Source organism: Condylura cristata, unplaced genomic scaffold (assembly GCF_000260355.1).
Source record: "Condylura cristata isolate star-nosed mole 26May11 unplaced genomic scaffold, ConCri1.0 scaffold00028, whole genome shotgun sequence".
Lineage (NCBI taxonomy): Eukaryota > Metazoa > Chordata > Mammalia > Eulipotyphla > Talpidae > Condylura > Condylura cristata.
The window spans coordinates 25850301-25871552 of record NW_004567129.1 but is presented as its reverse complement, the minus strand read 5'-3'; the positions used below and the strand labels follow the sequence as shown (position 1 = coordinate 25871552).

The 21252-nt window shown below is 46.7% G+C and overlaps 1 protein-coding gene and 1 long non-coding RNA gene across 5 annotated transcripts; both read right to left on the bottom strand.

The window, feature by feature from the left end:
- Positions 1-2324: 2324 nt before the first annotated feature.
- LOC101624513 (zinc finger protein 181) lies at positions 2325-9809 on the bottom strand. Of its 4 annotated transcripts, none has more exons than XM_012730523.1 (5): positions 9620-9809; positions 8939-9075; positions 6710-6830; positions 6365-6451; positions 2325-4823 (listed from the first exon to the last, which is right to left on the bottom strand). In XM_012730523.1, exons 2-5 carry the CDS (start codon positions 8945-8947, stop codon positions 3343-3345), a joined length of 1698 nt encoding a protein of 565 aa, XP_012585977.1. In that variant the 5' UTR covers positions 8948-9075; positions 9620-9809; the 3' UTR covers positions 2325-3342. The 4 variants fall into 4 exon arrangements, with proteins under 4 accessions (XP_012585977.1, XP_012585980.1, XP_012585978.1 ...); XM_012730526.1 differs by having other exon boundaries at positions 6365-6448; XM_012730524.1 differs by lacking the exon at positions 9620-9809 and adding an exon at positions 9544-9611.
- Positions 9810-12923: 3114 nt separating this feature from the next.
- Positions 12924-21103, bottom strand: LOC105854158. Its single transcript, XR_001145873.1, has 3 exons — positions 21031-21103; positions 15010-15220; positions 12924-13775 (listed from the first exon to the last, which is right to left on the bottom strand). It is a non-coding gene; the product is annotated as an uncharacterized LOC105854158 (long non-coding RNA).
- Positions 21104-21252: the final 149 nt, after the last annotated feature.

Here is a 21252-nt window from a genome sequence, read left to right as displayed (position 1 = left end):
GACTATAATAATCATTGAATATTTTTGAGATACCAAGCATTATAAGCATCTTTTTTTTAAAGATTTATTTATTTGTGCATACAGAACTGGGGTACAGGCCAGAGGCTCAGGGGCAGCGAGAGGCTTCACCAGAGACAGAGTGGGGAGCAGAACAGGCCAATCAATGAAGTACACTGCCGAGGGGAGCAGCAGGCGGGTCAGGAGAGGTCTGCTACGCCATGTGGTCACCTCCGGGGCAGGTGGGAATCGAACCATGCTTCTTAGTGCTGTGCTTTAACCCACTGCGCCACCAGGGAGGGCCCATTATAAGCATCTTATGTCAATTATTTAATTTCATTAAAATCCTCTAAGACAGCATTACTACCACTTTTAAAAAAAGATTTACATATTTATGCATAAATAACTGGGGTATAGGCTGGAGGTGCGGGAGCAGTGAGAGGATTCACCAGAGACAGAGTGGGGAGCAGAACAAGCAGATAAATGAAGTACACTGCTGAGGGAGCAGCAAGCAAAAAAGGAGAAGCCTGCCACGCCATGTGGGTCACCTGCCTGGCTGGGGATCGAACTCATGCTGAGATAGCTGTGGCTGGATTCATAGTGCTGCGCTTTAACCCCTTGCTCCATTACCACCACCATTTTTACACAGAAACAGAAATTTAGTACCATAACTTGTCCAAGGCCACACAAACCCAAGATACATGCACCTCGCATTTCTGCCAAGCCTATAGGACCCCAGGGCTTATGTTCTGCATACACACACATGCGGGCATGCACTCTGTGGATTCTGATTTATTTATCTGGCCCACAGTAGATGCACAAGACATGGTTACAGGTGGGACTGAGCATGACTCTCCATCAGTGACACATTATCCATAACAAAGTAATATGTTCTTATTGCTGTCTTAAGACCTTCACTGTCATTTAAAATTCTGGTTTTCTTTTCCTAGTTCAGTGTCATTGTGAAGGCACTTTCACTCAAGAAATGCAAACTTTTATCATTTGTGTCCTCAAGCATTTTAAGTGACAAAGTGTGAGTATTTGGATGAATCCTCTCAGTGTAATAAGATGCTATGAAAGCAAATAAAATCTGGGGGATTATCTTTGTAGTACTAGTGCTTGGTAGAGCAAGGGAAAGAAAGAATGGTAGAAAGCTACTGCCATTATCCCACAACTCTGTGTGTGTCTGAGAGAGAGGGGAAAGCATGGGAGAGCGATAACTGTATGTCTGCAGTTATACACCTTGTTAAACTGTTTGATACCATGCCATGCTTCCTCAATTATAAATCTCAGACTCTTGTATTTTCTATGTATTATGCAGCTTTTACAAATTTCAAAATGAATCTCATTACTCATCATAAAAGGAAAGATAAATTTCTGCTTATTTAAAAAACTCACCACCCTGATGCAAACCTGGCTCTATTGAGAACTGCTATGTGCGGCTTTCAGTTAACGTAGCACATGGTCTAGAGTGCAGTGTTTGTCTAATGCCAGAAACCCTATCACTCACGCCACACAATTACTGTACCAGTGATGGAATGTTCTTTTTAATTATTTCACTTGCAAGTATCAAGTCAAAAAACACAATCTGAAATATAAGCCTGTGACTTCCCTCTTCTTGCAAGTGTCTATGCAATCCAAATCACTGCCTAGTGTTGCTAAACTTGTAAGGAGCCATGGGAAGCAAAACGACTACTCCATTTCTTACCTAACCCTCACAAACTGTGACGCCATCTTCCTCACAAAACGTAACTGGCTGCCAAGGTTCAGTGCAAGAAATAAAAACTCACGTATTTTAGGACATCTATTTCAGAAAACAAATGCTTTCAAAATTGATGAACAGGCTGAAGTAATGGGAACAGCTCTGGACTACGGACTTCAAGGTAAACCCATGTGACCATGATCCAGGAATGGGGAGATGACTGCTGCTGTCACTAGTGATCCTGCCAGTAGCCTCAAAGCCACTGGAACTAGCAGCCCCTGGATGAAGGAGCCCCACTGCAGCAAACATCACAAAACACACTTGTCTGCTCTGTCCAGAGTGTCCCCCAATGCTGAGGGCATGCACCCGCACACAGCTGCATAATTAGTACTCATCCTTTAGGATTCAGACTTAAAAGTATATTTATAGAAAAGCCTGTTCTGGTGGCCTCCCTGGTGGTTCAAGGGGTCAAAGCGCAGCCACTGCAGCATGAGTTGGATCCTAGGCAGGGAGCTGACCCACAGGGTGCAGCAGACCTCTCCCAGCCCACCTGCTGCTCCCCCATTCTTTATCTGGAGAAGCCTCTCACCACCCCCCGTACTTCTGGCCTATACCCCAGTTCTTGTATATATAAAATAAATAAGTCTTTATTTATTTAAAATAAATAAACTATGACCTCTCATGTTATTTCTTGGTTATATTCTCACAACATTGGTAAAAATTATGTGTGAATTAAGCCAACTGGACATGAACTGATAATTATTCTCACACACAAACAAAAGATATTGTTAGCATTGAGGTCATTGCACTACTTTCCTCTAGTTTGTTATCTCCCATCCAAGGCTATCCAGGAAGGCTGATACTAATTCTTCACAAGTAGTAAAATAAAATTGTAGGAAATATCGTGTCACAGTGAAAGTTCGTTATATACAAAATGACTTTATTAGACCAAAAATTTCATTCACACCATTTTTGTATTCTTTAACGTTCCATTTTGCAACATTTACTGGATCCATGGTGACCAAGTATTTTGACATGCCCATTAGCTAACGGTAATTTCTATGTAGGACTCCTGAATAAAACTGCTACCAACAGCTACTAAGAAAAAAAAATATTGATTTATAATATGCTATTTGCTCTTCTATAGAACTGTTTATAAATGTCATCATTGCAAAGAAAGATTTACACAGAATTCCTACACAGTTGTTCTAGTATTAACCATCTCCTCACTGGCAAGAAACTTAAGAACTTTGCTACATTCCTTATATTTCCCTCCAGTGTGGATTCTTCAGAATGAGGGCTGCACTGGAACTGAAAAACTTCCCACAACTTTTATATTCATACAGCGTTTCTATGGTGAACTATATGTTTTATGAGAGATTCATGTTGTTTACTGTCTTTTTCATGCTTGTTACACATACAGTTTATCTCCCATGTGGATTTACTAAATGTCAATTAAGGGATTAATACTGGTTTATTTATTGCCTCTACGTTATCTCTCTAGAGCATGAACTATGATGGACAGTAACACTTAAACCATTTCTAAAGACGGTCCAATATTCAGTATATTCTAAAGATTTTCCTACAGTATAAATTTTCTGATGTAGCTTTATGGCTGATGTGTATTTTCATAAATACTACATTTATGCCACAGTTTCTCTCTGGCATGCTTTTTCACATGTATGATTTATATGGCCTGAAGACTTTTTACACACTATTGCACTACTGGGTTTCTCTGCATTATGTCTTTTCTGATGGGCTGTAAGATTTGAGCCTTTGCTAAATGCTTTCCCACATTCATTACATTTATATGGCTTTTCTCCAGTATGAACTCTTTGATGTACAGTAAGGTTGGAACTACAGTTGAAGGCCTTCCCACATTTGACACATTCATAGGGTTTCTCTCCAGTATGGATTCTGTGATGTTGAAGCAGGGATGACCTATGGCTGAAGGGTTTCCCACATATACTGCATTCATAAGGTTTCAATCTAATATGATTTCTCAAATGCATATTCAGTGATTCGAGCTGGTTGAAGGATTTCCTGCATTTCTGACATTCAAAGGGTTTTTCTTCAGTATGAATACTCTGATGCTGAAGAAGGAATGGGAGGCTACTGAAGACCTTCAGACATTTGCTGCATTCAAATTGTTTCTCTATAGTGTGAATTCTTTGATGTCTAGTAAGATGTGAGCTACAGCAAAAGGCTTTTCCACATTCACTACACTCATAAGGCTTCTCTCCAGTGTGAATTTTCTGATGGTGAATGAGAGAAGATCTATGAATAAACGCCTTCCCACATACTCGACACTCATAGAGTTTTTCTTGAGTATGAATTCTCAGGTGTTCGATGAGATGGGAAACACGACTAAAAGATTTCCCACAGTTCATACATTCATACGGCTTCTCTCCAGTGTGAGTGCTTTGATGATTAGTAAGGGATGCGACATGACTGAAAGCCTTCCCACACTCAAGACATTTGTAAGGCTTCTCTCCACTATGGCTGATCTGATGCCGCGTAAGGGATGAGCCATGGCTGAAGGCTTTCCCACATTTATGACATTCATAGGGTTTTTCTCCAGTATGGATTCTCCAGTGGCGATTCAGGACTGACTGCTTGCCAAAGGCTTTCCCACATTCCCCACACGTATAGATTTTCTCTCTATTATGAGTCTGGTGAAGGGGAAGAGATGTGCTCTGGCTGAAACCAGCAACGCTCTCACTAGATTTCAAAGCTTTCTGACCACCAATGATGCTTCTTATAACTAACTTGTTGGGTACAGTCCTCTTAAATGTATCATGTTTATGAGATCTGCCTTCAGCAGACATTATCTGAGGTTCAGAAAGAATAGACTTGAAGTGAAAGATGCGTCTAAATGTGTTGTATTTATAAAAACTCTCTCCAGTGGGACTTTCTCTAAAAGTGAGGGTCACTGGACTAAAATGTTCTACCAGATTTTCATGCTTCCCCACCAACTTTTCCACATATTCCCAATCATTGTTTACACTTGAAAATTCATGACTTTGCTTTACAGATTTTTCTATTAATACTGTCTGGGATGAGTCTTCATCATAAATATTCTCCTTAGTTGATAACTCCTTGTTTTCCCACCTTGATTTCCAATCTGAAATATATCAAGCAAAGTGCTGCTTTTTTTCTGTACTCCTTGATAAGAAACTTCTATCGCAGATATAGGAAAATTAGATTTAAAAAAGTCCCTGAAACTCTCATAGGAAGTAATTACCAAAAACAGTTCAAATGGGACACAGAGAATACACACTTATCGTGGAGGCAGGATATAGTAAGGAAAGCGGGTTAAATACAATCAGAATGTTGGGGGGGGAGGGAATGAAACTAACAGAAAGAAAATATGGAAGAACTTCTGGATTTCAAACCAACATTTTCTGCTTGTACTGATATAAAAGACCAGTTTTGCTCATTGCCTAGGTTCTCCAACTTTCAATTAATCTTAATTTGTTGTTCGGTTAATATGCTTGAAATGAGAATTTACAGACATCCATGAAATATCTAAAAAAACAACAACAATCTAGAGCCTGCCTGGTGGCGCAAAGGGTTACATCACAGTACTATGTAGCTATCTGTAGCCACTGCAGCACCAGTTTGATTCTATGCCAGAGAGCTGCCCCTACATGGTACAGCAGACCTCTCCTTTCTCCCCCACTGCTCCCCTCAGCAGTGTATTTCAACCTGCCTTTTCTGCTTCCCACTCTGTCTGGTGAATTCCCCAACCCTCGCACCTTTGGTCTGTATCCCAGTTCTTATATGCATAAATATGTATTTTTTTAAATAACAATAATCTAGGTCCTCCCTTGGTGGCACAACAGGTTAAAGCACAGGACTAAGAAGCTAGCAAGCTACAGCCACTTCAGAAGGAGTTTGATCCTGGCCAGGGAGCTGACCCACATGGCACAGCAGACCTCTCCTGTCTCACCCGCTGCTCCCCTCATCAGTGTACTTTGTCAGTCTATCTGTTCTGTCCTCCACTCCCTCTGGTAAATCCTCTCACTGCCCCTGTTCCTCTAGCCTGTACCCCAGTTCTGTATACATAAGTAAATCAATCTTAAGAAAAAAACAATAATCTAAATATCCTTTATGGTGTACAAAGGTTTATACTACATGAATTTACATAGTGTCTGTGTGAAATCATATCATTTACTATGCACAATGGTTTACCCTAGTTCTGTATACATAAATAAAATAAATTAGAAAGTAATGTTCTTAGAAAACCTTTTATGCTTTCCTTAGTTCCTCAGACACTAAGATTCTCATTCGATCTTTGAAGTTCAGCCATAGCAGAAAACATTTTCTAATAAGCTATCAGTTCTCGTTAGTATAAAGCCATCAGTACACTTTTCCTTATGAAAACTTTAAAAATTTTTTTAACCTTATTTCATTTCAAGAAAATGACAACTTGAATTACTATGGTGGCAAAATCTCCGCTTTTGATTAAACAACATAAAAAATATAGAAAGATCATTTGTGACAGAAGAGTCATTTTCAAATCTAAGGAACCCTTAATTTTACAACATTTGGAATCTCTGAAGATCATATCCCTAAATATTCTAAAGTATCTCTACATTTTTATAAGCATCTTGAACAAAGTTTTCTTCCGGCTGGTTCACCATAAGTTACCTAGAAACATACCTTCTGCCAGTTTTTTCTTTAGCATGCAAGGCTCTTTCCCGTCCTCCAACAAAGTGATCACAGAAGGCTTAGGTATGGAAAGACCTGCTTAGAAAAAAAATGCAGAACTTGTTTAAGCTGTGGGCCTCAGGAAAGAGAGTCTGATATCAGCAATGGAACTAAAGGAGGGACAAAAGATGTTCACTGAAAGGGGAAGACAAGCTTCAGGCAGGGCACAGTGGAGCTATACATTTCCTCAGGAAAGTGAAACAAAAATCCAGCCATTTACTCAGGAAAATCTCCAGCAATTAAGAGTGGCAGAAGGAAGATCACCCCTGTTAGGGGTGAAGGGGGGTATATGCTTACCTAAGGAGAGCAGGTTTTCATAATTCTGGACCATCACATCCTTATATAGATCCCTCTGAGTAGAATCTAGCCATCCCCACTCTTCGCGAGAGAAGTCAATGGCCACATCACTGAATGTCACCTGAAACAGCAACATCATTTGACTCAATCACAGCCTGGGTCTTTTTAATAAAAGAAAAAAGAAAAACAAAGATTTGTTCTTATTTATTTATGCATACAAGAATTGAGGTGTAGGCCAGAGGTAATGGAAGTGAGAGGATTCACCAGAGTGGGGAGCAGAACAGGTGGATTACTGAGTAGCATGCAGACAGGAGAGGTCTGCTGTGCCATGTGAGTCAGCTCCCTGGCTGGGGATTGAACTTAGGCCTCAGTGGCTGGCCACAGCTTGACAGCACTGAGACTTTAACCCCTGCACCACAGGGAGGCCCAAAACTGCCTGTCTTAACTTTTTATGATCTCTTAATTTTCAGTCTGCCTATACTGTTCAACAGAGTAGCCACTAGCCATATTTGGTTGCACAAATTTACATTCAAATTAACAATTAAATAAAACCACCAATTCCATGTCTTGTTAGGTTAGCCACAGCTCAAGTACCCAAAAGTCACACAGGTATGAATAGCACACATGTTGAACATCCCGAGCACTCAGAGTTCTCATGTTACTGCACTAGATCATGAAGTCTTGCATGTCAGTGTACACCTAGCCTTAGATAAATCTTCCTAAGTGTTTACAAAATAAATTAGATCGACTTTGGCAGTTCACTTTAGCTTTTACTTAAGCAATTTTTTTCTAATACTAATTATATAATTTTCCTAGAAACCAGATTCTACCTAACACACACACCCTCCACTCATATGTTTTCTAAGCAGGTTTCACCTTCCCACCTCCCATGTTTTCATCACTCATTTATTCACTCAATTATCTACTAAGTGGGGACTCCCTGGGAGCACAGGGGTAGCTATCACCAGCCACTACAGCACAAGTTCAATCTCCAGCCAGGGAGCTGACTCACATGGCGTAGCAGACCTCTCCTGTCTTGCCCTCAGCAGTGTATTTCAGTTGCTCTGCCTGTTTTGTTCCCCACTCCCCACCCCAGTACTTGTATGCATATATAAATCTTTAAAAAGAAGCAAACTATCCACTAAGCACCTGTTTTGTGCAAGGTACCATTAACTGAAATAAAATAGTCAACAAAAAAGAAAAAACATCCCTACCCACAGGAGACAAATCACAAGCAGATGCACGTACTACACACGTGACCCATCCACTAGTGAATGACAAGCCCGACAGAAAACAGAGCTGGAAGCAGGGTTGTGAAAGGTGAAAGGAAGTGTCTCCAGCTTTAAACAGGAGTTGAGGGAAGCTCTGCTGGGAAAGCAAGTGGCTCTATGGAGCCACTGAGCAGAGAGATCAAGGAGGTACAATGCAAGCTTGTTTCCATCTGGAAGCAAGAATGTTCCAAACCGACAGCTGAGCAACTTCCAAGGAGGCCAGTGAGGCCGCAGCACACAGAGAACACGAAGACAGAGCAGGGAGCCACATTAAGAGGTAAGAGAAACCTAACTGCTCTTTTTCCATCACTAGGACTCAGACTCTGAATTCTGTGTTCCCAATTCAGGCCACTGAAGAGTTTTAAGCTGAAGAATGATATGATGTTACCTAACAAGAATGTCACTGTGACATCTGTGAGAAAAGACTGAAGAGGGTAAGGGCAGAAGAGAAGAATTGAGCTACAAAGTTCCTGCGAGAATCTGGCTTGGACCAGGGTGGAAGTGATGAGCTACAGGTTCTGTATCTCTTCTGTATCTATTTTGATCCATCTAGAGTGTCTGAATGAACTGGAAGAGGAAGGGGGAATCAGGGAACCCTAAACAGGTCTTAACTTCAATTGGAAAGGCTGACTGATGGGTTCACCCATACCACAGGACACAATTTTGACAACCACAAAGCAAATTACCTAAATTCCAAATGCAACTGTGCATTATAATAAAAAAAGTTTTGCTCAGGACTTTATGGACGTGCCTAAGCAAAATTTGGAAGGAAAAAAGGAGCACTGAGAGGATAGTTTTGCTATCCTCTGTTGTCTATTCTTTCCAATAACCACAGCAATGATAGATCAGTCCCTACTCGATCTTCATTGACAGAAACAGCTACGAGAAGGAAAGTGAACACTCCACAGAGTCCTGACAAGAAAGTGTTTCTGGAAGCTTTGGGGAGATACCAACTTACCTGGAACATGACTTAGCAATTCCCAATAGTCAACAAGGTCTTCGTCCAGGCAGAAAGGCAATGTGCTGAGAAGGCAGCAAGAACAGGAGTAAAGTGGTCACCAGAAAGCAGGCTTCTTTTGCAGCTCCGTGACACGCCTGCGTGAAAAAGGAGACTGAAGATCACTGTCCCGGGCTCCCATGTGTCACCAGGTGGGCTCTGAGTAAATCAACTAACCTCTACGCAAGAGACAGTCTGATGGGGGGGTGGGGGGGTGTAGAACAAAAACCCAGCAATGTTACAGACGTGCTCGTTCAATCTTCGCCACGAGGCACGTTCCCGATTTCTTTTGTAAACGATGAGAAAACTTAAACTCTGCGATATTGACTGAATTTGGTCCAGGAACTTGTCAGACGCTTCATGACTGGAGAATACACACGGCGCACACTCACTCCCACATTTCGCCCGCTGAACACTCAGTGCAGTGAGGTGAGCGCACCCTCCTCCCCTCTCCCAGGCCCCGCCCGGGCAGACCCTGGGTCAGCAGGTGGTGGCAGCCGTGCCCTGCGCCCGGGGCCATAGCCCGAGACCCGCCGGCGCCCTCCCGGTCCCACATTTGCACGAACCCTCAGCAGGCCCTCACGGGCACTGAAGCCCGGGGGGTGTCTCGCCCCTGACCCGCCGGACGTCCCGAACCCGCACCTCGGAGGGCTTGATGCACTGGGTCGCTGCGAGCGGACAATGGCCGCTGCCCTCACCGGAACTGCCCGCCCGAGACCTCCCAGCTGCCAGCGCAGAGAGCCCCGCCCTAGGCTGCAGGCTACCGCGAGCTGGACCGAGGGCGCAGCCCACTCAGCACCAGCATCTCTCAGACGCACGAGCTTCCGGGTACCTCGCGCCGCTGCCTCCCGGAAAACCACGCGTCCCAGAAGCCTCTGCGGCGCGCGCGATCTCGGCGCATCGCGAGAAGACTGTACGTGACCTCACCGCCGGGGGCGGTCACCGAGTGGTTCGGGAGTAGGGTGGGGGAGAGTGAGGAGTGGGGGGTGGGGTAGGGGGGCGGGATCGCGGAGGGGTTTCCGGTGAGTCCTGCGTCGCAGGCTGGGGCATCCATGTCCGCTTCGCATTGCAAGACAGTGGGGCAAAAGTGCCCAGGCAAAAGCCTTTCCGGGTCGCTGGTGCGCGCGCACAAACGTCCGCCTGCAGAGGGCCGGGCCGGTGGCAGCCGCGTGCTGGCCTGCCCCAGCGGGAGGTCTTCCTCGCCCCAGGCTCTGCCTCTCCTGTCCACATCGTTTGGGCCGTGATCCTTTGGCGCCTCCTTGCCCAGGGCTTTATGTCCCAAAAGTGCCCTCCGTCAGTGCTGTCAGTAGCGCGCCTGGACGAATAACACCCCCTGGAAACTCGAGGGATCGCGTTCTGTCACCTCCAGGATGCAACTGTCCCCCTGCTGTACTTTGCAGGACTTTGATGGACATGACACCAGACTCAGTGAGGGCTCTAAAGACACAGCCTCTTGACCCTGGAAGAATCACGCCTATAACCCACAGAAACTAACACGCCTGTCCACGCAATCTACTTTTTTTTTTTTAATGCATACAGAGCTGAGGTACAGTCCAGAGGTGCAGGGGCGGTGAGAGGATCTACCAGAGACAGAGTGGGGAACAGGACAGACCGAGTGATGAAGAGCACTGCTGAGGGGAGCAAAAGGCGGGTCAGGGGAGGTCTGCCGCGCCATGTGGGTCACCTCTGGGGGCGAGGATCGAACTCATGCTGAAGTGGCTTTAGTTTCTCAGTGCTGTGCTTTAACCCGCTGCGCCACCAGGGAGGGCCCCACACAGTCTACTTTTAGTGTACAATGGGAAAGCTTCTTTGATTCAATCTTACTTTTAAATTACAGTGTGACTATGGTATGTCACTTGTATGCATAAAATAAATTCATTAAACAGGGCCTCTATTTTGACTGCTTTTTTTTTTTTTAACTCCTGTTTTAAGTTTAAAACGTGCCATTAGGGGCTTCCCTGGTGGCACTCAGGGTTCTCAGCACAATGTAACAATGAAGTTATCAGCAACCACTGAAGCACCAGTTCATCCCTGGCCAGGGAGCTGACCCACATGGTGCAGCAGACCTCACCTGTCTCCCCAGCTGCTCCCCTCAGCAGTGTACTTTGTCATCTGCCTCTTCTGCTCCCTACTCTGTCTCTGATGAACCCCCGGGCCTCCTACCCCCCCATGCCTCTGCCTGTTATGCCCAGATTTCAAGTTTCCCAAAGACCACCAAGGAACTGATTCTGACATAAAGCACACGAGGGTCTTTATCGCAAGCTCAAGCCTGGGCTCCCAACACACAGCGGCTGAAGTTGAGAGCCCCGAGCTCCGGGAAGGGAGGGTGTATAAGCGAAAAGGGGAGTTCCAGCACAGCAGTACACTCAGTGCATTGACTGGTTAGTGCTTGAACAAGATTGTTGTGTCTCAACCCAATTGGTCCATGCATGTAATCTGTGACCGTTGTGACTTATCTCACATACCTTGGTGCTCACATCTGGTGCTTCCCTACATATACTGGGCACTTGCTGATTGCTAGGGGATGAGCGAGATCAGGACATTTATAGTTATTCCTGGATAAGGTTTCAGGAAACTGAAACTCAGCCTTGGCACCTTCTCGGTGTATGAAACTTAGGCCTAGCTGGAGTAGATGTGTTTTTAAGGCCTATCATAGCGTCTGAGATTTCGATCTTTCTTTCCCCCTTTTGACTAGTGCATAGATAAATCATGGCTCCCTATTGGCCAGCTCTATAGAGTCCAAGGGCTGGTACTGGGATCTCAAAACCGTTTGAGTACAGTATTAACTCGCTCTTTATTAAGTGGTTAAGTATACAGGGCCAAAAGTCAAAATAAGAAGAATTATCAGCGGCCCAAACAAGGTGGAGATTACGGTGGCTAACCAAGGGGAAGAGTTAAACCAGGATTCAAACCAGCCCTCTCTCTGTTCTCTTTATCTTTTTCGTTGGGCTAGGCCCTCTCGGACTTTTGCCATTGACTCTTTGACTACTCCAGAATGATCTGCAAAGAAACAACATTGTTCTCCCAAGGCTGCGTATAACCCGCCTTGTTGTAGGAACGCCAGGTCTAAGCCCCTCCTATTTTGTAGTGCCACCTCCGATGAGGAAGTGAGAGAGTCCTGTAAGTGGCTGATGAAAGTCTCCATTCTCTCTATATCTAAGTCAGTGGAAGCTCGAAAGCCCTTACAGTGCTAGGACCGCGTGGTGAGGGAGGCGATCCCCGTTCCTGCTCCTGATTCCTGAAAGTTTATGTCTGATACTACAGCCTCTCTCTTGGCGCGACCAGTGGGTGCAGTGGGGGTCGTAAACCATCGCTATATGTCCTCATCAGCGTGGTAAATCAACCTAGGGAATAGCTGCACCAACACACAGAAGCCCTTTGTTTCGTTAAGGATGGTGCCATGAGCACAGGGAGTTAAACCAGTTGAGCAAGCCCAATATCCCTCCCCTGGAGGAACATAATAGTCCGTGCTGTTAATGGGTGAGGTCTGGTTGCACAAATAGTTGTACTCAGCGGGGACCTGGCTGATACATGACCCTTGACCAGCCAGTTTGTAATGTTAATTTTGCCTTATGGTGTTGTTGCCATCGGCAGGAATCAAGGCTTGTGGTGGTGGTATAGTTGCTTAGAAAAGCTACACCCTCATTGTAAGGGGGTTGTACGTCGTAACAGAGTCAGCAGGCTTGTGTCAGGCTGGGTTGCGTAGCGTTAAGCATATTATAGCTATTTACCAACAGGTCCCAAAGGGGACTGGGTTGTCTGCCTTAACCTTCGGGGTGAACAACTGATAGGCTGGAGAAGGTTTTACGGTGTTGGTGGGAGACGATAATGATGGTGTAAGAGTCGGCTCCTGTCTGATAGGGTTAGGGTTTAGTATTTGGTTGGGTACGACTGCCGTCACCCATGGGGGTATTCGATTCATTGCAAGGAGAAGATGAACCCAATATGACTGTTTCCTGTTCTATATAATCTTAAACCCCAACTTTTTCCAGCTTCCCAGCCTTGAGTTTTTTTTGCCGTCAGGGGTAAAGTTGATGGAGAGGAGGGATGACTCAGAGGGTTTAGTAATTTTTATCAGGTCCCCAGGGCCTCCAGCCTTCCAGTTGGCTCCTGTATATGAGGTTTCACATCCCCAAGCAGCACAGTAATAACTTTCAGGTCCCCCACATTTTGGAGTTTTTTTACCCCCTGGGGACACATATATTTCCTGAAGCAGCAGTCAGGGTAAGAATCTCCAGAGATATTTTCAGTCTCCCTTTGTGTCCAGGAGTCCTTGGCTAGGATACATAGGTCTACCTGGAGTTGTGGGAACCATGAAGTTTTTGGACCGTTCTGTTAGCTTAAGATCATCCGGCGGCCACTCTCCAGGTTATAAATGGTCCACGTGCGGTTTAAGGGTTGGTGTGGGTTTGTTGCACAGAGTGGTACAATCAAAGCGACAAGCAAAAGAGCAAGTACAATACCATGTCTTAAGAATGAGTAATGCTAGTAGCTTGAGCTTGAGAGCATTGTCTTTATGTCACTCCACCGTCCAGCGGCGATGGGGGTCTCCTTGGTTGGCAGTCGGGTTGGCCAGGCGGGCGTGGGTGTAGTGGACCCAGGAGGCTATCCCGTCAACTTTGAGTGTGGTGGGTGTGGTCAGGATCACAACATAGGGCCCCTTCCAGCGCGGTTCCAGGTTTCCCTGTCGATGGCGTCTGACGAATACCCAGTCACCTGGCCAGAAGCGGTGCGGCTCTGGTGGTGGCCGGGTTTCACAGAGTGACCGCAGCTGGGGCCACACATCTTGGTGGGCGCACTGCAAGGCCCCAATAGAGAAGAGAAGTTCGTGATCATTGTTTTCAAGTAACAGTTTTGTTTGCAGGGTGGGTGCAATAGGGGGTGGAGTGCCAAACATTATTTCATAAGGAGTCATCCTGATTTTATAGGGGGAGTTCTGGACCCTATAGAGTGTAAGGAAGGAGGGCCACCCAGTCCCCGCCAGTCTCCATGGTCAATTTTGTTAAGGTCTCTTTTAGAGTTCTATTCATCCTTTCTACCTGTCCTGAACTTTGGGGTCTACAAGCACAATGTAGTTTCCAATCCGCCCCAAGAATATGTATTAAATCCTGAGTTATCTCAGAAACAAAGGCTGGTCCATTGTCTGATCCTATCATTACGGGAAAGCCATACCTGGTTAAGATTTCTTCCAGCAACTTTTTGACTACTACCTGTGTGGTTTCTCGTTTGGCAGAAAAGGCTTCTGTCCATCCTGAAAAAGTATCTACAAAAACCAGGAGGTACTTACATCCATATTTACCAGGTTTTACGTCAGTGAAATCTATCTCCCACTAGGCTCCTGGTTGCTTGCCCCGAATCCGTTTTCTAGGGTTAACAGGGTTCACTCCCTCGATGGTGTGAGGGGTGGTGATGAACAGTTTTGTGCAACAGTTTATCAGCATCTTTGACTATGAGGGTGGCGGCCACTCTGCAGCCACGAGGTCTGGTTTTTTAGACAGACAGGCCACCAGCCTTCTCCACGGGCCCAGATACTGGGTCAGCACTCCTTTTGGATTGCCTTTTCTTGCATCTACATATAGGTGAAAAGGTTTGGTTAAGCCGGCAATCCCAGTGCCAGGGCCGAGAGGAGGGCCATTTTGATTTTGAGAAGGAATCTTTCATCCGTCCAGGTAAATGGCTGCCCTTCCTTTGTAGCTGCAGAGGGGTTTTGCAAGCTCAGCAAACCCGAGGATCCACTGTCTACAGAAGCCTGCTGAGCCTAAGAACTCCTGCACCTGGCGCTGCTTTCGTGGACTGGGTATTTTCAGCACAGTCATCTTTCTAGCCTCCGTTTGCCATCTGCGTCCCCTTCTCAGCTGGCATCCCAAGTAAATTACCTCTGGCCTGCTGATCTGATGCCCAGTACCCTACGTCTCTGAGTGTTTGAAGCAGACCTGCAGTGCTCATCACACATTCCTCAAGGGTTCTGGTGGTGATTAGGTCATCCACGTACTGCAACAGAGCAACCTCAGGGAAATCAGTACGGTACTTACTCAGGTCTTCATGAAGAGCTTCATCAAAGACGGTTGGGGAGTTTTTGAAGCCCTGAGGCAGCCATGTTCATGTCAGCTGTCCATTGATTCCTCCCTGGGGGTCTGACCATTCAAAGGCGAACATTTTTTGGCTTTTTTCGGCTAGCGGCAGGCTGAAAAGGCATCCTTTAAATCTAGGACAGTGTACCATTCCCGATCTGTTGGCAAAGATCTGAGGAGGATGTAAGGGTTAGGTACCATCAGGTGGATATCCATTACCCATTTCTTACCCTCCCAGAGGTCCTGGACCAGCCTGTAGCCACCGGAGTTGGGTTTTCAAACTGGCAGCAGAGGGGTATTCCATTCAGACTGACATGAGCACAACACTCCCAAATCCAGTAGGCGCCAAATGTGAGGGGTGATTCCCATCCAGGCCTCCGGGGCATGGGGTATTGGTGGACTCTCTCTGGTTCCGCACTTGGTTTTAGTTCAACAAGGATGGACGGTCGATGCTTAGCTAGTCCCATTCCTCCGGTCTCAGCCCATGCCTTGGAGAACTTATATAATCAGAAGTCAGTGTCTTTTTGATAAGGCGTTGGTTGTTCATGTAACCTGTACTCATCATGTAGATTGATGGTTAAGACATGCAGGGGGCGCCCCTCAGAATCAGATATAGCTGTCCCTTCGGGCTTAAACCTAATTTGTGCTCCCATTTTTGTTAGGAGGCCTCTCCCCAGCAGGGGGCATGGGCACTCTGGGATGACCATGAACAAGTGGGATACATGGCCCACACCAAGGTCCACCATCCTCTGGGTAGTCCATGGGTACTGGTGCATTCCTGTGGCCCCCTGTATCCAGGAGGTTTTTCTAACAATCTGCCATGAGGTTTAAGCAATACTGAATGCTGTGCTCCATGTCCACCAAAAAATCTACAGGAGACACCTCCACCTTTAGAGTTACCCTGGTTTCGGGGAGGGGTGCCGAACCCTGCTCCCCCTATTCATTTAAATCATCAGTTCCAGCAACCAGTATCTTGTGCTGGTTCCGCTCTGGAAGGGTGCCCCTCTTGCATTTGTTAGGGCACTCCCTGGCCCAGTGAACAGACTCCTTACAGAAGGTACAGTGGTCTTTTAGTAACTCCCCTCAGGTAGGAGGTTCCTTACCTGGATTTCCAGCCAGGTAGCGTAGTTGTCTTTTTTTGTCTTCTGGAAGACTCCATAGTGGCAGCTAAGAGGATCCGAGCCATGTCTCATGTATGTCTGTCATTTTCCGTGGCTCAAACCTTTTTGTCTTCAGCTCTAATTCTGGTTTCTTTTTTCTTCCAGGGTTTCCCTATTGTAAACTTTATCTGCCACTGCCATTAAGTCCTGTACTGAGTTTTCGCCTAACCTATCTATTTTTTGGAGTTTTTCTTAATGTCTGGCGCAGCCTGATTAACAAAAGCATAATTACGGTGGCCTTAGTCTCTGGCTTTTCAGGGTCTATGGGGGTATATAGTCTGAATGCCTCCATGTGCCTTTCCAAAAATGCAGTTGGGCTTTCCTCCTTACCTTGTTGAACATCTCCTACCTTACCCAAATTAGTGGGCTTATGAGCAGCCACTTTGAGACCTGCCATTAGAGTCTGGCAGTAGACCTGGAGCCTCTCTTTACCTTCAGCCATGTTGAAGTCCCAAGCAGGGCAAGTGAGGGGAACTGTATTGTCAACTGTAGCTGGATTAGTTGTGGGTTGACCATTATCCCCTGGGACCAATTTTCTAGCCTCAATCAAGATCCTTTCTTGTTCTTCAGTGGTGAAGAGGACCTGGAGGAGCTGCTGGTAATCATCCCAGATCAGCTGGTGAGTGAACAAAATAGTGTCTAGGAGGCTAATTAGATCTTTGGGGTTTTCTGAAAACTAGCTATTTTGTGCCTTCCAGTTATAAAAGTCACTAGTGGCAAAAGCCCAATAGTGCATGGGTTGGTGTCCTGCCACATCCAGGGGTCCTGCGGCCTGCAGGGGGAGGACCATGGAGTCTGCAGTTGTGGGGGGAGAGGGAGGACTCATTGCCCTCAGGATCCTTCCCCTGGCACCTCCCACCGGTCCTGCCAATGCTGCCACTGCCTCTGCCACCCCGGGGAGTTAGGGCTGGGGCCGGTGGCAGTCCTAGAAAAGGGGGTTGATGAGGAGGGAAGATGAGATCTTCCTCCGTTCCCCCTTGCAAGGCAGGGTAAAGAGGGGCTGAGGGATTTCTAGAAGGCTTCTTTTCTTCAGCTGCTGGGCCAGCCTTGACAGCCGGACAGTCTTTGCTGCAGGAGAAAACTGAGGAGGCAAGAAAGGTTTTAGCCAGGGAGGTGGGTTTTCAACCAGGTCCTGCCAGACCAGGATGTAAGGAATTTGGTCTGGGTGGCCTTGGCGGCCTGGTTGGAAGATTACTCCTTTTACAGCTCGGACGGTGGGAAGGTTGAATGTTCCTTCCGGCGGCCAGCCAACATCAAAGGTTGGCCATTCCACACTACAGAAAGCGACTAACTTTCCCTTTCTCACTTTTACACTTAAGTCATGAAACTTAGAATCGCCCCAATTTTGTCAGCTGACTACTTCATAAAGATTATTCTCAGATCTTCTTCCTGGTGTCACTCACACTGACCATGCAGACAATACACCATGCACTCCAAAGCTATTTCTCCAGCCTGAATTTCTTGGTAGCAAATGAGGGCCACCCATTTGGCTTAAAGTTGCTTCATGTTTGCTGCACTTGAAGGCTTTTCTCCAAAATGACTTCTCTGATGTTTAATGAGGCTGGACTTGTGACTAAAGAATTTCCCACATTCACTGCACTGGTAAGGCCTTTCTCTAGTGTGTATTCTCTGGTGTTGAACAAATGTGGATTTAGGGCTGAAGGCTTTCCCACATTTGCTGCACTCAAAAGGCCTTTACCAGTGTGAACTCTCTGGTGTACAATGAGGCTAGATAGCTGGCTAAAATCTTTCAGCATTTTATGAACTCATATGGCTGTTCACCAGTATGAACTCTTGATATGCAGTAAGCCCAGAGATTTGGCTAAAGAGTTTCCCATTCAGTGCACTCATGAGGTCTTTCTCCAGTATGGATTCTCTGGTGCCGAATAAGTGTGACTTCACAGTTCAAGAATTTCCACATTCACTACACTTAGGAAGTCTTGTCCCATTGTGAATTCTCTAGTGTTCAGGAAGACCAGAGGTTCGCCTAAAGAATTTCCCACATTCACTGCATTCATAAGGTCTTTCTCTAGTTGGGTTTTCTGATGCTGAACAAGTCTGTATTTCTGGCTGAAAACTTTACCACATTGACTACACTTATGAGGTCTTTCTCCAGTGTGAATTCTCTGATGCTGAACAAGTCTGTGTTTAAAACTGAAGGTTTTTCCACATTCACTACATTCTTCAGGCCTTACTCCACTGTGAACTCCCTGGTGTACATTAAAGCTGGAGTTATGAGTAAACAATTTCCCCCATTTGTTGCAAGCGTAAGGACTTCTCCAGTATGAACTCCATGGTGTTGAGTATGTATTTGCTGCTGAAGGCTTTCTTACATTTGTTGTACTCACAGGCCTTTCTCCAGTATGAAGTCTTTTATGCCAAACAAAGTGGTTGCTTCTGCTATAGGTTTTCCCACATTCACTACATTCATAGGCCTTTCTCCAGTGTGAACTCCCCACTGTTAAACAAGGTGGGAGCTTTTCCTGTAGACTTTCCCACATTAATTACAAACATAAGGCCTTATGCCCAGGTGAACTCTGGTATACAAGTAGACTAGAGTTATGACTAAAGTCACTCATATGGTCTTTTCCCAGAGTGAACTCTCTGGTGCTCAGCTTGTTTCTGTGGCAGAAGGTTTTCCCCTATTTGTGGTGTCTGTAATGTTCATCTCCAGTGTGAAAGGCCTTGCTGTACTCAATGCTTCTGAATAAACTGCCCTTGCAGAGTGTGGTCTGGTGCTGGAAAAGGTCCAAGCTGGGCTGGGAGTCCTTCCCATCAGCCCCATATCTCTGCAATTCTTCACAAATACAGCCCAGCCTTCATCCCTTCTGAGGTATTTCTCTCCACTGTGCTGCTTCTGGTGCTGGTGAATACTTCTACTGAATCAGAGTGGTCTGTCACAGGCCACACATATGTGCAGCTTCTTCTCAGGGTACATTTGCTGATGTTCAGTCAGGTATAAAATGTCTTTCAAGACTAGGCCACACATCCCACAAGGGTAGACTTTCTGGGAAACTGGGCCTGCCTTGGAAGTCCCCACCTGTGACACTCCTTGAGAAGTCACTTCTTCATCCTCTATTAGAAAACAACCTAGAAAAGTTGGTAAAGAGTATACAGACTTTGGCAGGAGGAGTCAGCCCCATCACAAATATAGGAACCTTGGTAAATGAGGCAACGTCAGGGGAGAAAGGGTCTGTTATGAAGTACTGAGGCTGGCAATGGGGAGGCCACACCAGGGGCAAGCCTAGTGGAGGCAAGGACAGGGAAAGGATAAGCAACACAGTAAGGAGAGCCCGGGTGACCAATCACTTCTCCACCAGGGGCTTTCAGCAGGGACTTGTCTGCTGGTGACACCAGCCCTGGACAGAAGGGTGTGCCCAGACTCTCAAAACACATTGTGACTGAGTAGCTAGTGTTGACGGAAGATTCAGGATAGGTGTGCATCTCACAACACAGTATGGATAGCTCAGTGCTGGAGAGCACAGTAGACAGGAAGAGGGGAAACCAGATAAATGTGGATTAGCCCTGGCCAGAAATCAGAATCGAAATGAAAAGCAAACAAAAGATTAAGAATGGGGATTGAGGGCCGGCCCTCCTTGGTGGTACAGAGTGTTAGGGTGCAGCACTGCAAGCTTGCTGCAGAGGCTTAATTGTGAATTGGTTCCCCTCCCCAACCCGGTGACCCACATGGGGCAGCAGACCTCTCCTGACCTGCCCGCTGCTCCCCTCAGCAGTGCACTGCAGTGGATATTCCTGTTCTGCTCCCCTCTCTGCTCTAGTGAATCCGCTCACCACCTCTGCACCTCTGGCCTGTACCCCAGCTCTGTATGCATAAATAAATAAATCTTAAAAAAAAAAAAAATGTCCTAACTGATCACGTCTCTCCTCTTTGCAGTCACCACTTTCCCAGACCCCATGGTGATCAAAGTGTGGCAGTAGCCTCCACAAGTCCTTTCCACCTCTACTTTTTCTTTAAAAAATTAATTTACTTATGCATACAAGAACTGGGGTGCAAGCCAAAGATGTGGCAGCAGGGGTGGGGGTGGATCCACCAGAGACAGTGCTGAGCAGAACAGGCAGATCAACAAAGTACATCACTGAGGGGAGCAGTGGGGAGACAGGAGAGGTCTGCTCTGCCATGTGAGTCAGCTCTGTGGCGGGGATCAAACTCACTGAAGTGGCTGCAGAGAGCTTCACAGTGTTGCAACTTAACCCACCGGGGAGGACCCTCCACCTCCACTTTTAAGCTGCGACCAGTCTGGTCTCTTCTGAGCAGCCTTTTAAAACTTAACCTCAGAGCTAGTCTCTGTTACAGGCCTCCACACCAGGGCGTCCTCAGAGGAAATCCAGGGTGCTCAGGTGACTGCTATCCCACCCAAGCACAAGGGCTCACTCTGCTTCCAGCAGAGAGAGGTACTGTCCAGGTTTCCCTATGCCCACGAATCACCTCTCAAGCCTCCGCACAAGACACTCTGCCGCTCATCATGCCGAGTGTCAGAAATGGGCCCCCACCCAAGAATGCCCCAATGTCCTGAAGAAGACGTGACGAAATGACCAGATCAGGCGCCCCTAATTCGAAGCTTCGGGATTCCAAGATGGGTGTCCCTCACCTCCCAGCAGGTGGGGCTCGGGGCACGAAGCATCGGCCTTCGCTGGGTCAATCAGAGTGTGGCTGTGGATGAAGGCGGGAGAGGTGGGCGGCCGAGCCAGGGTGGCGCCGGCTCACGCCACCCCGGCCCATCCCCACGCAGCGTCGCCCCCAAGAGGCCCACTCTCCTGAGACACAGACCCGTCTCCGCTGACCTCCTCGCATTCACCTTACCTTGGCGCAGACCAAGAGTTCAGAATCTAATCTAGCGGACAGACCCAGGCACCAAAACGAGCGCCGCCATGAGGCCGCCGGAAGTCCCGCCTAGACACGCGCCCCAAGGTAGAAGAACGCCCTTCTCATCTCATTGGCCCAGCGCCGCGATGCGCCGCGCAGAGGCACCTGGGTGTTGTAGTTCCACCGGGCAACGGCCCTCGCTGGCCTCTGGCTTCAGAC